Source organism: Octopus bimaculoides, chromosome 3 (genome assembly GCF_046866305.1).
Source record: "Octopus bimaculoides isolate indiv1 chromosome 3, ASM4686630v1, whole genome shotgun sequence".
NCBI classification, from domain to species: Eukaryota; Metazoa; Mollusca; class Cephalopoda; order Octopoda; family Octopodidae; genus Octopus; species Octopus bimaculoides.
The window spans coordinates 50,618,769-50,639,588 of NC_142930.1; the positions used below are offsets into that span (position 1 = coordinate 50,618,769).

Consider the following 20,820-nt stretch of genomic DNA (forward strand, 5'->3'; position numbering starts at 1 on the left):
TTCGAATCTCCTACCGAACTCCTCGCGTCCTGTGTTGATGAATCCCTTCCTCTCACACAGTCAATGATCTCTGATGTACTCTAGGGTTCAGTTTTACCCCATTCTCTTCCTTCGTTACATCACTAATCTGCCATTTCATTTCACAACGTCGACACGTTTATGATATTTCCCGTTATTATTTGAATAATACATCATCCACATCCAACATAATCTGAAATGGACCTCATGGACGTAAACCATGAAAGCAGCCTACACAAAGGCCATGCTTATCTTGTTTCTTTCAGCAACATAAAAAAGTGTAGGCTCTGATCATATGAAGAGAATCCACCGTCAACTTAAATAACAATCAACTAGGGCAGGGCCTTCACAAATGCTCAAGATGTTAGACATCATTATCTGTGAAGAACTCTCAGCGGGTATGGCGCATCCTTAACGAAGCTAGAACCATATTCCAAAGATTAGTCCTTTTCAGGGCCAGGAAATCAGTTACTATCAGTTACTGACACTGAACAAAGATGAGTTGAGGAACATAGAAAACCTAGACCGCATCCAGATAAAGATCTTATGACTGACTGGCATAAAATCACTCACAAACATCCCGTAGCCTACCACTCACAGCCATGCTATCGTTTCTCTATGTATTTTCTACTGCATTTGTTTCTCAGAGTTTGTTATTGTGCCTCCACCACTTATTCACTCCTGATACACTCGTCTCTTCTCAATCTCATCAATCTTGTTGCACACAACCGCCGAGTACTCGCACTTAACAGAACTTCCAGTCCTTCTTTACGGGACTTCGACACTTGCTCATATCATTACTGTAGGTGTATACTTGCAATATTTGAAGCGGAATATTAACGTCATCAACATTAGTTCTCGGTGAGTCTGCTGAGGCTACGGCTTTTCTTTTTCTGTCGTCTTCCTTTTTCTATTTTTTTCTTTCTTTCTGCTTGTTAAAAAACTGACAAAAACTGATGATGTCATTCCATCAACGTATGGACGCTGGTTACTCTCGCTCATAGTTTGTGTTTGGATTTCTGAAATTTCTAATTTTTAATCACCTTTTGTTTTGAACTTGAGAAAGACAGATGTACTGTCGAAATATTGTTCAAAGAATAAAACATCTATACAATCGAATCGCACTCTTCGTCTTGACTATTTACCTTCGTGAAGAGTTACGTTAATCATTTTTAAAATATAATAATAATAATAATAATAATAATAATAATAATAATGATAATAACTTGCCGATGTGATTAATTTGTTTCATTTTATATTTAAAGCTTTTATTGAGGAAAAAAAAAACAACTTCTATGTCAAATGTATATATGTAGTGGCATATAAAAAAAATGTTTTAGTGTATGCTGAGGCAATCATGATGGAAAGCAGTCGATATGTTTAACTCCGTTGTTGAAGAATGGTGTGGAAGCGTTCAGAATAAGCAGTTTTCTAATGGTCCAGTTCATATTCTTTTGAGACTATGATTCCTAAGAACGTTAATGAAAAGTAGAGGGACAGGCACTGTAAAAGTAAAAACAACAAACAAAAAATGTTAGCTGAAAATATGCTTACGTTAGAAAAATATTCACACAGGCATTAAGACATATATTTATATACATTATGCATATACGTACATATTTACATGTATATATATATATATATATATATATATATATATATATATATATATATATATATATATATATATACCGAAAGTACGAAGTTAACTGAAACAAAATCATAAAAAAAAGCGGTGGAAACAGTTTCACGATTATGGTGATAACATTCCTGGAGAAATGGTCATTTATCAGGCTAAGACGTTTCGTTACCAACTTAATAAATATTCAAGAACGCCTTAAGTATTCAAATGGATGCCTTCACTACGATATCAGAAAATATCGTGTTTATGATGCAAAGTATTGATGGGGCTGCTTATGTGGATGAGCTCGCAAATTTAGAGGCTGGTAAAAATTTATCGCCAGCGCAAGTATGTAATGAAAATGCTCTTTTTGGAAATGTCATAACATAGTAGCCGAAGATACCGAATTCTTCACAGAAGAAAGACAGTGACAGTTTTAGGTTACAGTAACATTGTAGGTACTCAGAGGCAAACGATGGTACCTAAGAAAGTGGTTACTCATTATTTACAGGGTTAATAAGAGTGGATGATTTATTTTAATATTTCAAGAGTGGTATGAAAATTTTTTTTAAATATTTTACAATGAGGTAGTGAAGGCGCAATGGCTCAGTGGTTAGGGCAGCGGATTCGCGGTCATAGGATCGCGGATTCGATTCCCAGACAGGGCGTTGTGAGTGTTTATTGAGCGAAAACACCTAAAGCTCCACGAGGCTCCGGGAGGGGATGGTGGCGAACCCTGCTGTACTCTTTCACCACAACTTTCTCTCACTCTTACTTCCTGTTTCTGTTGTACCTGTATTTCAAAGGGCTAGCCTTGTCACACTCTGTGTCACGCTGAATATCCCCGAGAACTACGTTAAGGGTACACGTGGCTGTGGAGTGCTCAGCCACTTGCACGTTAATTTCACGAGCAGGCTGTTCCGTTCATCGGATTAACTGGAACCCTCGACGTCGTAAGCGAGGGAGTGCCAACAACAAAAATGAGGTAGCAGTCCATTGTATAAACGTACGGCTAGCAGATATTTTCAAAATTGATTTTTTTTTAGACAACTTTGTTTAAAAACTGAAATCCGAGGGGAGAAATGCCATTGGCAGTTATTTACCTCCAAATCGTTCAACTCTTATTCAAGCTTGTGCTTGCAGAATATTAGGAACTTTAAAAGTCAAATACAGGACACAGTTTATCCACCATATGTTAAGTGTTAATTCTCAAAAAAAACAACAAAAAACAAAAAAAACTCTAAGTAGTTAAAATTGAAATCTATGATGCGTGAATCGGATAAAAGGGACAGGAAACACTCTAAAAAATGGATAGCATAATTTTCTGTTCTTGTCAATGCCTACTTTGATTTGCATGTAAATATCTGACAAAAAACGTCAAAAACATGTGCACGCAGCTGATAAGTCTCAATTATTTCCAAGTATTTAAGTATGTCTGAATCGTTTCTAACTATGAATTTAAAAATGATTATCATTAAGTTTGTAATTGTTGTGACAACGTGGAAGCCATAAAAGAGTAAAAGAGTAATGAGCATATATGTGCGTGCGTATCTTTGAAGAGATGCTAGCAGAGTTGTTTTTCATACATATAACAAATGTCATAGTTCAGATACCTATGTTCCATGTCCGACTCATTAAACTTTATGTATACATACATACATACATACATACATACATACATATATATATATATATATATATATATATATATATAAACATACGTGTTGATTCATTGTTTTTCTCTTTGCGAACATAAAAAGTGTGTAACTGTCTTGGAAATTCTTACAGTAGTAGAAAAGGAGTTTTTAAATCCTATTTCTAAATTCGGTATGTAGTGAAGCAATTAGCTGATCCCTAATTGTAATTATGTTTATAATTATAGAATATATATATATATATATATATATATATATATATATATATATATATTCTATAATGTATGCATATATATATACATATATATACGTATATATATATGTATGTGTATATATATGTATGTATATATATATATATATATATATATATATATATATATATATATATATATATATATATATATATATATATATATATATATATATATATATATACAGGGTGCAATGGGTAAATTGTCGCCAGTTTATACTTAATTTCGCGCATGTGCATTGTTTGTTTTTATTATGTCGACTACACAGTATAGGACGATCAGTTGGGCACCGTCTGTAAGAAAATAAGTACCACGACGCAATTCACTCAACCAGGTATTTGGGAGTGTCGTGCTGTACTGCTTGGCATTCTCGCCGGAAGATCCAATACGAACATTTCAGAGTGGTTGTGTGTCAATCTGAGGAGAGTGAACTCTGAGAACATGTATCGAGAGTGAGAAAAATCAAATATCTAGTCAACATCATGTGTTTGGAGTGATCACTAGTGATGGCGACATTATACCTCCATTCATCTTTCCACACGGCCTCAAGACTCAACACGGAGGCCGACATCAAGTGCCTGGAGGAAGCAGTGCTGCCCTAGGGCAAGAGGGTGGCTACTGGAAGACCCTATGTCTGGCAACAGGACTCTGCACCATGCCACACAAGCAGGAGAACCCACTCATGGCTGTCAGACAATTTCTGCGATCACTTCACCCTTACCATCTGGCCGCTTAACTATATCTTTTTGGTATATAAACATTGTATTTTGAGAAATAACCGGTTCCGTGTTGTCTTTTCAAATTTCTCTACTTCATTGTGTCGTGTTTGTTCCAGTCTGAGAAAGAAGAGTTCTAGATAGGGGGAGGTAATTAGGGATTTCTTCCGGTATAGGGGAGATAATCGAAATCTAGGAGGTGGTAGAATTTGATTAATTTACCATGGTTTTGTTCTATATTTTTCCCCCCTTTTTTTTCTCAGTGGGGTGATGAATTTCCTTATTTAAATGTGTTAGCAATGGTTAAGTTTGGGTTTGTATTTTTGAATGAAAAAGGTTTCCTTATTTAATCTAATCTGTGTTGGTGCTTTAATGGCACATTGATAAAAAGGAAAGATTATAAATTGTGGTAGCATTTGTTTTGCGCATTTTTCAATATGATCACTAAAAGGTATCATTCGGTATTCTGGGTGTGCAATCTGCTGGCGGTGCAGAGTGCATCTACGTCTGAGCGATAATCCTGTAGACCCTATGTAGTTCTCGTGGCAGCCCGAACATCTTATTACATAAATAAGATTTTCTGAGGCACAAGTAAAGTTAGATTTAACTTTGAATTTGTGTCCCTCTTTGAAGAGGAATTCTGAACCTTCTAGAATGTTTGGGCATGTTGCACAATTTGGTCGACCACATTTGTTTACTTTCGCATCTGTTGTTTCGGAAAGTAATTTTGCCTTTGTGAGGATCTTTTTCAGTGATTTTGGTTGTTTGTGGCTTTTGATGATTTTGTGTGTGTGTAAAATTTCCTTCAATTTGGGGTCCTTATGTAGCATTGGTATGTTTTGGGTGATGATGGTGAAGGCTTCTTTGTTTCTGGGGTTGTATGTGGATATGTACGGTAGTATTTTCGGGGAATGTGTGTTGCTGTGTTTAACTTTTCTTAAGTTTTCTATGTTAATTTGTGATGCACGTCTGATTCCTTCCTCTATGAGTTGAACTGGGTAGTGTCTGTCAATTAGTGTGTTTTTGAGTTCTTGTAGTCTGTAGTCTCTAGTATTTTCTTCTGACACTATTGTGCATATTCTTCTTGCAAGGTTGAAGGGGATGTTTGTCTTGGTGTGTCTTGGGTGGCATGAATCAAATAGTAGATATTGTTTGGCGTCTGTGGTTTTGTAAAATATGTCCGTTTCTATTTTTAGGTTTACCTTTTTAATTAGTATATCCAAGAATGGGAGCTCCTTTTGGTTGTACTCCATTGTGAACTGTATGTTTGGGTTGACACTGTTCAATAGACTTTTGAATTTCAAGAGTTCATCTGTGTTTTCATTCCAGAGTATGAAACAGTCGTCCAGGAACCTTTTCCAATTTTCTTTTATGTATTGGGAAAGGGTGTTTCCAAAGGTGGATAAAGATTCCTGGTATATTATTATTTCCAAGTAACCCATTGTTAGGTTCGCAATGACTGGAGCTGCCCTAGTGCCCATAGCAATTCCGGATTTTTGTCGGTAGAAAGTATTGTCAAACATGAAGTGGTTGTTTCGTAAGATGAATTCAACCGATTTAGTAATGAATTCTTTACTGATCCTGTTTGGGATTTCTTTCGGGAATTGATCCAGCCAGAATTGAATTGCCTCAAGTCCATAATTATGAGGTATACTGGTGTATAAATTAATCACGTCAAATGAGACCATGATTGTTTCTTCCTTTACTTCCTTTGGGAGGTGATTTAGCATATCCAAGTCATCTCTGATATAGCTATTTATGTGTTTAAGGAAGGGTTTTAGGAGGATGTCCATAAATAGACTTAGTCTGTGTGTTTCACAGGCTGGGCCAGCTATGATGGGTCGCAGTTTTAGATCCCCCGGGTTTGGTGTATGTATGTATGTCTTTGGTGATTTTTTGATGGTTTCATTTATGATCTGGTTTTTGTGTATTTTTGGCAGACCATAGAAAAGGCTGGGCTTGCATTTGAAGTTTGTTAGAAAATCAATCTCCTTGGTTGTCAGTTCATTTCCATGTGTTTTAATTAGTGAGGACAGGGTTTTCATTATTTTTTGTGGGGTGTAGTTTGTGACTTTTTCATAGTGTTGGTTGTCATCCAGCATGGAGATTATTAGGTTTTTATAGTATAATGTGTCCATTATTACAACTGCACTTCCTTTATCTGCTTCCTTAATCGTAATATCTTCATCATTTTGGAGTTCTATTAGTTCCTTCCATTGTGTAGTGTTAAAGTTTGAGTTTACTCTCTGTTTATGCATGGTGTGATAAGGGAAGTTCTCGATGCGGTTGCAGAATTCATCTAGATTTTTATTTTTACCTTTGTGTGGGATGTGTTCACTTTTGTTTTTGACTAGTGAGTCATCTTCAGTGTTGTGATTGGTAAATGCTTCTGTGAGTCTTAATTTTCTACAGAATTCTGTTATACTGTCCTTCACTTCATTTTGGTTGGCTCTGCGTGGAGTTGGGGTGAATTTTAGCCCTTTTGAGAGGATGTCTATTTTTATGCTTGAGAGAGGTTTGGTTGAGAGATTGATTATCTTCGGTTTTTTCTGATTACTAGATTCCAGCCTGTGTCCTGGTGTCTCTGGCCTGGGGCTAAAAAATGTTGTTTGTAATTTTGTTTGCATGAGCTGTCTGTTAGGTTATATGGGATTGGTTCGGGGGAATGGTAGTATTGTTGCCTTAGATTGTTATATGTGTGTGGGTGTCTATGGGTGTTTTGGTTAGTGATGTGTGTAACTCTAGTATGTGGGATGTTTCTTGATCTGATGTTATTTTGTGTTGTTCTTGAGTTCGGTGGGGGCCAGTAATTTTGGGTCATAGGGTAGTAGTGACTAGCATGTGGTGCGTTTCTTATCCTAGTGTTGTTTTGGGTTGTTATGGGGTGGTTATGCCTGGTGTTGGGACGTTGTTGGTGTGTTCTGTTCCTGGTGTATGGGTGATCTTTATGTTTGGTGCAATCTATTTCATAAATGCGTTGTCTGTCAGCTTGTTCCCTGTTTAGTTTTGGGTGGTTCAAAAGTGGTGGTTGTAAATGATTTCTATTTATGGTGTATGGAGGATAATGAGGAGGGTTGTTGTTGGTTAAGTGGTTGAAATTGGTGGTGGTTTGTGCGTTGTTCAGTTTTTGTTTATTATTTATAGTTCTTTTCTTTAGGAAGGGATTATCTGTGCTGAATTCTTGTTTAAAATTTGATTCATATCTTTGGAAGAAATCATTGCTTTTTTCCCAGCGTAGGAGAGAGTTTCTTTCTTCCTTTTCACAGATTTCTTTCCAAAAATTTATGGTATTTTCGAGGGGTTGTCCCTCGGTTTGTTTGTTTATTTCCCTGTGCATCTCTTCGTCGATGTTTTTATATTTTTCTTCATTAGTGGAGGCCCTAAGTCTTAGTAGTTCAATCTCTGATTTTAGATGGAATAGTGCTAACTTTTCCCTGATAGTTCTCTGTCCGTCAGGTTCATTTGGTATTGTTTTGATCTGGAATTTGCGTGGGAGAATAATTGGTGTTGAGTTCATCCATCCCTCGTAAATATCTGCTTTGTTGGAATTTTTTATCATATTCCAGTAAGCGAGTTTTCTATTATGGAGGCTTGTATTCCAAATATTCTCTATTTTTCTTTTTGTTAAATTGACTTGTGTAAGTATGGCGTCCTGATGTGTTTCATTTGGTGTGCGTTGGCTGTTGTTCGGTTTGTTTGTGAATACCGACTTTAGTGTAGTACACAGAGTGTTTAAATCTTTACTAATTTGTTCTTGTTTTATAATGAACTCGTCGAAAGTATCGTGTAGAGGAAGTTGTTGTTCATTGTTAGGTTTGTTAATGTATATTGATTGGAGTGATCACTAGTGATGGCGACGTTATACCTCCATTCATCTTTCCACACGGCCTCAAGACTCAACACGGAGGCCGACATCAAGTGCCTGGAGGAAGCAGTGCTGCCCTAGGGCAAGAGGGTGGCTACTGGAAGACCCTATGTCTGGCAACAGGACTCTGCACCATGCCACACAAGCAGGAGAACCCACTCATAATTTAAATATATACTTTAACCATGTAACACAAGCCTTCTGTAGTTTATTCACTCTTATTATCTTTTATATATATATATATATATATATATATATATATATATATATATATATATATATATATATATATATATATATATATATATATATTCATATATATTTATATATATATATATATATATATATATATTTATATATATATATATATATATTCATATATATTTATATATATATATATATATATATATATTTATATATATATATATATATATATATATATATATGAATATATATATATATATATATATATATATATATATATATATATATATATATATATATATATATATATATATATATATATATATATATATATATTCATATATATTTATTTATATATATATATATATATATATATATATACCGGAGACTCAGAGTAACGGTTTTTTTGTTATATTTTCTGCTGCTTTTAAATAAAGTATATATATATATATATATATATATATATATATATATATATATATATATATATATATATATATATATATATATATATATATATATATATATATATATATATATATATATATATATATATATATATATATATATATATATATATATATATATATATAGAGAGAGAGAGAGATGAACATACATGTATATATATATATATATATATTATTTATATATATATATATATTTTTTTTTATATAATATATATATTTATGTGTGTATACGTGTGTGTGTATGTGTGTTTTCTTGCTGGTTCCTATCTTGATTTGTATGTAAATATCAAACAAGAAATATCATGAAAATGTGGACGCTGCTGATACCTGATAAATCTCAATTATTTTCAAAGATTCAAGTGTGTCTGAAACGTTTTAGACTATGAATTTAAAAATGACTATCAGTGACAACATTAAAGCTATAGAAGAGTAAAATAGATGCCGGAGTCCAGAGACATAAGTTCATTGTTCGACTCATTAAATATATATGCATTAAATTAAGAAACGGTGATGAGTAAAAATTCTGTAAATAATAATTGTAAGTTTTAAGCTTATAAACGTTTACCGTGTAGAAAATAATCTAATACTGGAACATATAAGCACTCTGTAGAAAAAAGGCATTGTATTGTAAAAAATTGACCAGCAACGACGGGATATGCAGTATGTATGTATGTATGTATGTATGTATGTATGTATCTCTCTCTCTCTCTCTCTCTATCTATCTATCTATCTATCTATTTATCTATCTATATATGTATATATATATATATATATATATATATATATATATATATATATATATATATATATATATATATATATATATATACATGCATACATACATATACATACACTAGGTGAGCAGCTCGTCGTTGCCGATTAGTTTCCACAATAGAATACTTTAATTTAAATTATTTTGCTACTTGTCAGACCATGTCTTCCCCGATAGATAAACTTCTTGATCAGGACGGATTTGCGCAATTTTTCGTACAAAATTTCGTCGAGAATTTTTCACTTTTTAAATTATTTTCATGCGTATTCGACCGTTTCTAAAACTTATTAAAACTTCGGAACTTCTTACAACTTTCGTTGTCATGATGTTGTATTTTCACTTTGTTGAATATAAATTCGTCGTTATAATGCTTTTGTTTTCATTTTGTGATAGCTTTCACGCAGAAAATACCAGCTTCCAAATCATGTCTCCTGAAATTATAAACAAATTCACCAGCTATTTCAGGCTCAAAGGTCCGGATACTTCTGGCTGACGTGGCACAACTTGCTGAAACACCGGCATCACAATCATATGCACCAACGAGCTGAGTGTACTATGAACACATTGGCGTATTAAAAGGAAGAAGTTTTTCCATGAAGTACACAACAGCGACTCGCATATTTTCGCTCAAATCAGCCCAAATTGTATTAACAATAAAATTGCAAATCACCATTTCATATCTATATATATATATTTAGATGTGTTGTGAATTTAGACATAATACTATTTGCTTTAATATTTCATATGCAAACTTATTTACGCATGACACTAATGTAAAGTAAGGATAAAATATTGAAAGATAATTTTTTCAAAATCAGTTTTTGCTGTCGCTTAACCTTAACTGAGCTCTGAAAAAGCTGACCAATGACCAGAGGGCAATCCAGTCTCGATCATTGTGTCTTTATTTGAAGCGATGTTTCCGTCTGTCGCATCTAATGTATATTTCTGTAAGCTATTAAATGATTGAATGGAGATTTGGTTGTTATGTTTAATAAATTGAGAGACTACATACAAACTTCTTTGTTGGATCGTGTCATATTGGTATAAGCTATAAAATACCGTAAATATATGGCTGTTAGCTTACCTCAAGAACAAGTATTGTTAATGATACTGCAATCAAGACACCGTGATACCGTGTTACCAAATCAGTGATAGTTTGCTTGCAACCCTTGAAAATAAAAAAAGAGTGTTTTACAATAATTATCACTTGGACGCATCATTATAGGCTTTTGTTTCATCTTCTTATTGTTTTTTCGAATTAATGACAAAATACGTATTAGAAAAGAATCTAATTAAGCAAACGAGGATATGAGTCATTAAATTAATGGATAACTTAATCAAAGGGTATAAGATTTTTCTCTATAGCAAAACAGAACAAATCCTGTCACAGACAGGATTTGCGTTGTTCTGGTTAGATACAACATTACATTGTGTGGTATAAGCTTATTTTTCTTGTTTCATTATTATAGACAGTCTCAAGGCGGCGAACTAGCAGAATCGTTAGCAGGCCGGGAAAAATGCTTAGCGGCATTTCGTCCGCCTTTACGTTTTGAGTCCGAATTCCACCGAGGTTAATTTTTAGTTATGGTACTACTTCGACTATATTACAGATAACATTCAGGACGTTCAAATAATAAAGTAGTTCCTCCATATCCATTTGATTTATGCCAGAGCAAAGCAATAGAGCCAGAAGATGAGGTAAAAACTACAGCACTCAGCAAGCGTCGCTCGGTAATTTTCTCAAATCATTCTTTTTAGGTTCGAGGTCACTCATGTTTGGTTCGCCAAACACTTATATATATCAGAAGCAGGCAAAAGGTGTATGATTCAGAAGTTCTCTTTGCAACTACGGGATTTTGTGTTTGCTTCCACTGCGGGGCATTTTGGATAAATACCGTCAACTATTACTTTGGGATGGCTAATGCTTTGTGAGTAAAAGAGTCGACGAAAATAGCGCAGAAGCCCATCGTGAATGTATGTATGTATGTATGTATGTATGTATGTATATATATGTATGCATGTATGTATGCATGCATGCGTGTATGTATGTGTGTATGTATGTATGTATGTATGTATATATATGTATGCATGTATGTATGCATGCATGCGTGTATGTATGTGTGTATGTATGTATGTATGTATGTATGTATGTATGTATGTATGTTTGTATGTATGTATGTATATATGTGTGCGCGCGTACGTTTCTCTGTGTTTGTATTACGGTAATGCTATTTAAAAGTCGGTGTTCTTTGTTTCGCAATCAAGTGGTTCGACAAACAGATCGATAAAATAAGTACCAGACTTAAAAACAAATCTTACAAGTAATGTCCAGTGATCGAAGCAAGCAAAACAACATAGAACTATCTCTGTAGTCATTTTAAGATAATGTAGTAATTGTTAGACTAGGTTTCGATGATGAAGAAGTCTAATAACACCGAAACATGTTCAGAGTTGTCACTATATTGCTACTCATATTCACTCCACAGGGAATTTGATATTCAATTTCAATTAACTGAAACTATTCGGTTGTCTCCCTTGTCCCTTTTTTTGTCTAGAATTAGTAATTCAGATAATGATTGTCCCTCAATAAGTGCATAACTTTAGTTAAGTTCTTGCTTTCTACATTATGGAGTCTACCACCCATGTCACTATTCTGTAGTCGCTGGTGTCGTCGTGTAGTAAGATATTTGCTTCTCAACTGCATGCTTCCCGGTTTAGTACGCTGCGTGGCAACTTGAGCCAGTGTCTTTGCTATAGCCTCGGGCCAATCAGTGCCTTGTGAGTAGATTTGGTAGAGACACTGTAAGAAGCCTGTCGTATACTTCTGTGTATAAGTGTGTGTAAGTGTGTGTGTGAGTGAGTGAGTGTCTGTGTGTGTGTGTGTGTGTGTGCGTACGAGTGTGTGTGTACGTTTGTCTTGGTGTGTGTTTACATCTCGCCGACCACTTGGCAACCGGTATTAGTTTGCTTAAGTCCCCGTACCGTAGCGGTTCGGCAAAAGAGATCGATAGAATAAGTACCAGATTAAGAAAAAGGTACAGGGGTCGATTTGTTTGAATAAAAACCCTTTAGGACGGTGCCCTAGCATGGCAGTAGTCCAATGACTGAAACAAGGAAAACAAAAGATATTAACCTTACTTTAAAGATCATATTTACTCGATCCTTATCTAAACTGTGTTTTGATTGGTTTGATCTGCAACCAACATCAGGTGCCTTATTCGTGGATGTCTATATGGGTTTCTGATTGAATTGGAAATAGATACCTGTGTGTTCTATTTTGTCTATATACCTCGTGCTGCTTCTAATTCATATTTGAATTTTTTCTGTGCCATGAAACGTTGAGACATGCCAGCCGATGGTTCTTAAACCATTTAACATGTAGTCATAGTCGGCGATATAGCTTGCAGTAGGCCTTGTTCGGTATGCGGCATTGATAAGTCAAAACTGACGATACATCGATGTCTGTCGTTCTGAAAAAGGGACATGATGTGAGTTGTCTCGCTTGTCTATGACTTACTGTCAGGTATTTTACACGAGGGATATTGAGGATATGTTCTCTTACGCCCCAAAAAGAAAAAAAAAAGCGCAGCCGCCCCTCGAACTAACAACACACTTTGTGTATGTGTGTTAGATTTTATTTAGTTTATTTTATAAACTAAGAGTAGTAATATTCTTATCTAATTACCCATGGAGGCGCAATGGCCCGGTGGTTAGGGCAGCGAACTCGTGGTCATAGGATCGCGGTTTCGATTCCCAGACCGGGCGTTGTGAGTGTTTATTGAGCGAAAACACCTAAAGCTCCACGTGGCTCCGGCAGAGGATGGTGGCGAACCCTGCTGTACTCTTCCACCACAACTTTCTCTCACTCTTACTTCCTGTTTCTGTTGTGCCTGTAATTCAAAGGGTCAGCCTTGTCTCAATGTGTCACGCTGAATATCCCCGAGAACTACGTTAAGGTACACGTGTCTGTGGAGTGCTCAGTCACTTGCACGTTAATTTCACGAGCAGGCTGTTCCGTTGATCTGATCAACTGGAACCCTCGACGTCGTAAGCGACGGAGTGCCAACAATCTAATTACCCACTTGTGCAAGTTTCCTAGTTAAGTTCCTGTTTGAGGGCGAAATTCGCATCACATCCAGGAATAAGTCATTTGATATCGATGGAGATCAAACTGCTTGCAACATTGAGTGGATTTACATATTGTCAACATATACGCTAAAGTTGAGATTAATTGTTCGAAAAATTATAATCTAAACACATACACATACACTTAAACCATTTCTAGTGAATATAGTTAAGTAGAAAAGGATGTAATTTATAAATTGACTGATTGGAGCTTTTTAAGTTAATTGTTAGGCCTGTGTAGAGAAAATGATTTTGAATTTTGCGACATTTGCAGAAATTAAATTAAAGCTGCATTTGAGATGCAAACTTTGTTAGTTTTATATCTCCCCATTAACTTAAATTGTATATTTCAGTTGCTAGTTTGTTCTGTTCTTTTAAGTTTCCGTAAACATTTCGTTCGTAAACATCAGCATGGTAAAATGGCTGAAAGAGAAAATACAACAAAATAAACAAAGCATTGCAAGACAGTGTAGTTTTCTTTTTTTAGAGGAGTAGGTAGTGTACAAACGGAGTATTGGTCAATTATTAAGTTAGTCATCAGAATTTTAAATTGTTTTCGCTAGATGATGGCTGTTCAAGAAACCAGACTTTGAACTAGAGCGCCAAATAGCTAGTGCAGCGTTCTTGCAACCGTTGTTCTGTGTATAGATGATCTTTAGTCACTTCACGTCGCTCTAGTTAGGTATCGATTTATATGTACTGGAGTGATTCGTCCATTTGGTGATTCGCTCCAAGTTGAAAAATGAAAGATTTGGAAGAGCAACAAATTTGTGTAAAATTCTATTTCAAATAACACACACACACACACACGCCCCCCACACGCTACATCACACACACACAAGAACTCCCCAGCCCCCAAAATTCATAGATACTTTTCTAACGTTGCGTCGGGCCTACGAGGGAAATTATTTGAGCTGTACACAATGTCATGAGTTCTACCATGGTTTTAAACCGGGAAGAATATCCACCGAAAACGATTCCAAACCAGGATGGCTTTCCACCACAATAGACAAAGATTACATTGCGAAAGCGTGTGCTGTGATTCGTGACAATCTTCACCTGACTCTCCGTACAATTTTGCAAGGAAAAAAAAGTATCTTACTCTGTAAAAGTTCGTGCTACATAATTTTAATAGAAAAAAAAATGATGTAACGTGTTATCGTAAAATTTGTGAACAGAGAACAAAATTATAGTCAACTAGCTAGACCCGTGAATATTTCACGGAATTAATGGTAAACCTATTGGGTCATTTTTGGAAACTTTATCACAAAATCCTGAAAGCATAGCCTGTATGGAAAGGTAGTCGCTCATCTGGTACTCATTGAAAAATGAAATTGAAATACGATGATTACTTAATGTATTTTATATATACATTTTATATACTTTATGCACAATTTTATAGACTTAATACACAACCCTCATTAAAGAAATATTCACTCTTATTTTTCCAGTTTCTCCATAAAATGCACACACCTGCCACGTAAATAATCGTGAATATTTAACACAATTGCACTTATGCGCATGTGTTAAGTGATAAGTGATATAAAAAAAAAACTTAGTTCAATCAAAAAAATACGCTTTTCACTATCCAGTCACCCCCAACCATCATCTCTCTCCCTCTCCTTCTCTCCACCCCTCTCTCTCTCTCTCTCTCTCTCTTTCTCTCTCTCTCTCTCTCTCTCTCTTTCTCTCTCTCTCTCTCTCTCTCTCTCTCTCTCTCTCTCTCTCTCTCTCTCTGTACCTTTCTTAAACCTCACCATCAGAACACCATCTCTCTGCTAAAATTATATTTTTAACTCACCTCCCCTACATCATCCCTACTTTCAACTAACTTTTTAAACCATGAAATAAATATTACGTTCCCCCTACCTCACGTTATGGACACTTCTATCTCTTTTTTTTCTTTCCGTCATTTTCTCTGTCTGCCTTTTCTTTCTCCCTCTTTCTGTCTCACTCTCCAACTTATCTTTTTCTCTTCTTTTTCTTTCTTCTCCCTTTCTCTTGAGCTAATCACGTGAAAGCGCGACATTTACATTCCTTCAGCCTCACACCATGGTCGCTCCTCTCTCCCCCTTTTTCTCTAACCACGACGGGCTAAGTAACGGAATGACTAGCAGAATTATTATAAGATTCGGGGGTATTTGATAATTCAAATGCTGATGAAAACTTCCTGAAAAGTGTCAAAGCAAGTGACAAAGTGTGGATAACAGTTACAATATCGAAAAAAGTGTATGTGTGTATGTGTGTGAGATGGCATGGGGGTGTTAGTCGTCCCATCAGGTTGGATATTGGCACATCGTTCAAAAAAGAAACACCTAAACCATGAAATCATGTTTTACTCGCTCAAATGTGATAGTGATGTTGATCGTCATTTTTGATTGGAAGGAGGTTGCTCATAAGCTTCACCTACGCCCTCTGATGGTTGATAAGAGTTTTATCTGGATGTCCCGGTGTGTTTGAAAGACACAGTACGAAAGAAGATGTCTGAGACAAGGATACTCAGCCGCTCATTCACCACACTTTACCTATGACTGTTTGCCAAAGAACGAGACAACTTTCATCTTTCAGCTGCCAAACTTTCCTGGTTTGGTTCTCGCAGGTTTCTCTGAATTGAAGTTTACCCACCAAAGATCGCCAGTTTCAGACGAGAGAAGAATTCAAGGAAAATTCGATTGGGTAAAATGGCATTACCTTTAACTGTCTTATAGGAAACGCTCAAAACGTTGGGAGACGTAAGAAACGATGTATCAACAGAAGTTGAAATTATTTCGAATAAATTGTGCATGAAACAATAACTTTTTTTTTCTTTTAAATTCGTTTTCGTTTTGGATAGACTGCGTATACAAAAGTTATTTGCTTCAAGCTGAGATTGATCAATGATCTTAGTTTGATAGCTAGTTTACTATTTGTCAACTTCGTTAACAGACACAAAATAAAAATGTCAGCTGACAGTTTTCTTTTGTGTCTTAATTTCCCTCTTAATGCATTACTTCTCAGCAGTAAGTTAATCATACTGACAGTTATATGATATTCGATATGTTTCTGCTGACAGTTTGTATATACTGTATATTAAATATAAGCAGGCTTTCACCCTTCATTCTCACAACGTAGAAGCTTGTATACAGTTGCTTGTTACGCTAGAAAAAGAAGAACAACATCCCTCAAACCCTTTCTTCAAAGAAGGAAAGATATATTGGCTCATATAGTTCTTGATATATATATATATATATATATATATATATATATATAAAAGGAAAACCAGTAAAAATGTGCTAGTCATAGCTGAAATGCCTTTAATTGTGAGTCTGTTCAATGAGTCTGTTCAACCAGGACACAACAACAACAAACCAACAGTAGCGACAACACAAGAAAGTACAATTTTAGAACTGAGTTCATAATTATGCTTGTGTTACCTGCTTTGTTGTCAAATATCTGAGTTCAAGTGTTAACCGTCATTGGATTCAGTTTTAGTCCTAGGTTCAGGTTCTGTTAGATTTTATTATTTTTTTTGAACTTTTCGAACGGAGGGTGGGCCAACACAATATGCTATAGCATTTCGCTGGAGCTGAATAAATTAACTAAACTTACATATGCATGCACACGCATGCACGCACACGAACATAGTTTTCAGCCATTTAAAAACTTTTTTTATTGGTTTCAGTCAAATGTCTGCGGCCAAGCTGTTGCACTGCTCGACTGAGGTCGACTGAATCGACTTCGCTACTATATTAATCATCTTTTGACGTAAAGGACGCAACTCAGCTGACCGATTTACACCAGTATGCTCACAAACATAGGAAACATAGGAAACATTTATGTGTATATGTGTGTGTAGTATACATTCAAACCATCTCACTTAGATTTTCCAGTTATGAACCACAGTCTATTCAGATAGCTATAAAAAATATGGCTAACCCATTAGGAGAACAGAACATCACGTAAATGTTTACCAGACATGGATCAAGGTGGTAAACGTAGTATATGTAAGCTTCTCGCTAATTTGCAATTCGAAGGTTCTGAAGATGTCACCGATGGTTATATAAATAGCCGATTTGAAGCCACGCCAGAATTAACCCAAATTCCTCACAGAACCTTGTCACTTAGTTCTGCGAGATGTACCCTCATTTCTTTTTACTTGATCTTATGTAATACTCTTAGAATATACGAGAGGGTGCTGAAAAGTTCCTGGGTAAAAGAAAATGCAGGAGGATCAGTTAAACATGATTTTATTCAACATATTTCCTTCCGATTCACATACTTATTGCAGTAGTCCTTCAGTTTTTCTAAGCCCTATAAAAGACCTCGGAAGGTTGGGCCTCCAGCCAGGACTTTCGCGACGCCCTTAAAGCCAAGAACTTTTCAGCACCTCTCGTATGTTCGATAAAGGTTAATTTGGTCTTTTGTTTTAATGCCGAGACCCATCCTAACATCCATCTATCCCTTAATCCATCCATCCATCCATCCATCCATTACATCTCACCCATTTACGTATCTCTCCCTATCTCTCTCTCTCACACACACACATGCACACACATACAAACACACACACACACTTACACAGAGTTTCTATCTACCAATTTTAATTCAGAGAGCAGTAATCAATCTAAGGATACTGCAAGCGATGCTTCCCCAAGTTACCACACACACCTAACCTGGATCGAATCCGTGGCTAGTTGAAGCAAACTGCTTATTCACATAGCAATATCTGCATTAACTATACAATTAATAAAATATGCATTAAAGGTTTGTATACCTTCTCGATATAAGAATTCTTCCCGTTTGGCGAAGTCAGACAGTCTGTTGTAATTCTCCGATCTCGGCAACAAGACAGTGGTATTATTGTGGTTGTTCCATTGTAATTCTTTGTCCAGAGATTGGCTCTTTCAAAATCAGTGTAATTATTAACACCACAGCATTCAAACTACAAAGGAATACATATAAATAAATATATATTTAAGTATTGCGTACTACAAACAAAATGTATAGATGGATATGTTTTAAGTTTGTGAGTTATTTTGAGTATCCTAGATATGACTTTATTCTGCCTTCGGTCGTGGGAGCCCTGATTCAGGAGTTTGAGTTTTGAGGGGTGTGGAACCACCTCCTAGCCATTATTGTCTACCATATCTACTCTAAATCGGAATAATAGTAACTACTGTCAGAGCCCTAGCTATGAGTTAATAGCATGTAACCACCCGAGTTGGAATCAAGTGATGCAGCATGATGGATGTGAATTATTTCGGCAAATGAACTTAATGAATATGGATGAGCAGACAATTTGTCAATAGCCAGGATCAACCAGTTCAGTTAGCAACGAACTACTTCTATTATCTGTAGTCATGGCGTGCGAAGATGAAATATTTCAGCTAGCGAAAGACCAATGTGGTTAAAACCCAACAGAAGTTCATGTGACATCGCTTGATTAGGGCGTATGACGTGGAAGAGTTACTTTTGCAAGACACCCGACCAGATGATGATTATCATGAAATGTATAGAGATAAATACAAGTTTAAGTATAGTGTACTAAATACGACTACTTCAGCGAAAGAAAACATCTATATCTATAATAGGCACGATATGTGTGTGTGTGTGTGTGTGTGTGTGTGTGTGTGTGTGTGTGTGTGTGTGTGTGTGTGTGTGTGTACGTGAATGTAATTTATGCACGTCTACAAATTAGCACGCATGTCGCTCCAATTTTAGAACATTGGTCACGACCATAGCTGTGTTTTTGTCAACTTATTTTTCCTGAGGCACCCGCAGATAGCAGTAAAAATCGATTTTCAACCATAACTTTTACCAATTTCCACGTCGGTGAAATCCGTAAGTTTGCTAATATGAGTTAAGTCCCCTATCTAGTAATGGCGGAAAAGAAAAACAAAGGGTAAATATTTAGATTAACACCCGCACGATTTTCACTAAGAAAAAGAAAAAACTCGGATTTTTTGCGTGGAATCAAGTACCCTGACCTTCTAATATGCTGCAAATCCCTTATTTTGGTTCGGAAAAAGAGGGGTGGGGTGAGGGGTAACACCCGCATCCCAGATTCATTGGAAAAAAAATTTTTTTCGTTGAATGAATTCCCATGACCTAATATGCTACAAGACCCTTTTTTGGGTTCGAAAAACGGGATGGGGTAAGGTGGAAGCCTCAGAAATTTCACCCCCACCCCATTGATCTTTCACCCGCACGATTTTCACCAAGGAAAAAAAAAATAGAAATCGGATATTTTTTTTGTATGGAATCAAGTACCCTGACCTAATATGCTGCAAACCCCTTATTTTTGTTCAGAAAAAAAGGGTTGGGGCGAGGCCTCCCTCCCAATCCCGGAATCATTGGGAATTTTTATTTTTCGTTGAATGAATTCCTGTGACCTCTTAATATGCTACAAATCCCTTTTTGGAGTCCGAAAAACGGGGTGGGGTGAGGTGGAAGCCTCAGAAATTCTACCCACTCCTAACAATTAACAGAAATAAATTTTCCAGAGTGTGAATTACATGGTTCGTTGTTATATATATATATATATATATATATATATATGTAATAATAATAATATAGATTTAATCAAAAGATTAAATGTGGTGCTTAAAATGTTTGTGGCACCAGAATTTGGTAGGGTAAAAACCAAAAACAAAATCAAGAGATTTGGTGAATAAAATTTGAAGAAAAGCAACAAAAATGTATTAGGTTATAGCAGTACGTACGTTTCGTACAAACTTCATTTATTTATGTAGTGAGAACACCACATAAGATGTGCAATGAAAATGTACTCCTCAGCTGCATAATGGAACCTCATTTCAGAAAGTCATTTTGTAAATGTGTGCAAAAACAAGAGTAGGAGATGAAGAAAATACCAACTTGACTGGGCTGTTAATTAACAGTCTAGTGAACCAAACAGGAATTTAATTTCTATATATTCTATTTGTTCTTTTTTCTAGAAGGAGGGGTAAGATAGCAATAATTTCAATTTAGAGCAAGGTAGGTTAGGTAGTAATGAAAGCAGGTTAGGGGTGAATCAAGCAAGAGAAAAAAGAGAGAAGAAAAAAAAAAGGAGGAAAAAAATATATATATAGAAATAAAAATGAAAATAGAAGGACGATACTCTAAGGAGTGGCTAGAGGAAATTTAA

At 35.6% G+C, this 20,820-nt stretch overlaps 1 protein-coding gene across 3 annotated transcripts in view; it reads right to left on the reverse strand.

Moving 5' to 3' along the window:
• Positions 1–1,251: 1,251 nt before the first annotated feature.
• Positions 1,252–20,820, reverse strand: part of LOC106879221 (tetraspanin-18) — a 139,359-nt gene continuing 119,790 nt past the window's right edge. For all 3 annotated transcript variants that reach the window (XM_014928700.3, XM_014928701.3, XM_014928699.3), the window contains exons 6-8: positions 18,448–18,615; positions 10,654–10,737; positions 1,252–1,521 (exon numbers count right to left, since the gene is read on the reverse strand). In XM_014928700.3, the coding sequence (XP_014784186.1) occupies positions 1,450–1,521; positions 10,654–10,737; positions 18,448–18,615 (324 nt within the window). In that variant the 3' untranslated portion in view covers positions 1,252–1,449. The remainder of the gene's footprint in view (positions 1,522–10,653; positions 10,738–18,447; positions 18,616–20,820) is intronic.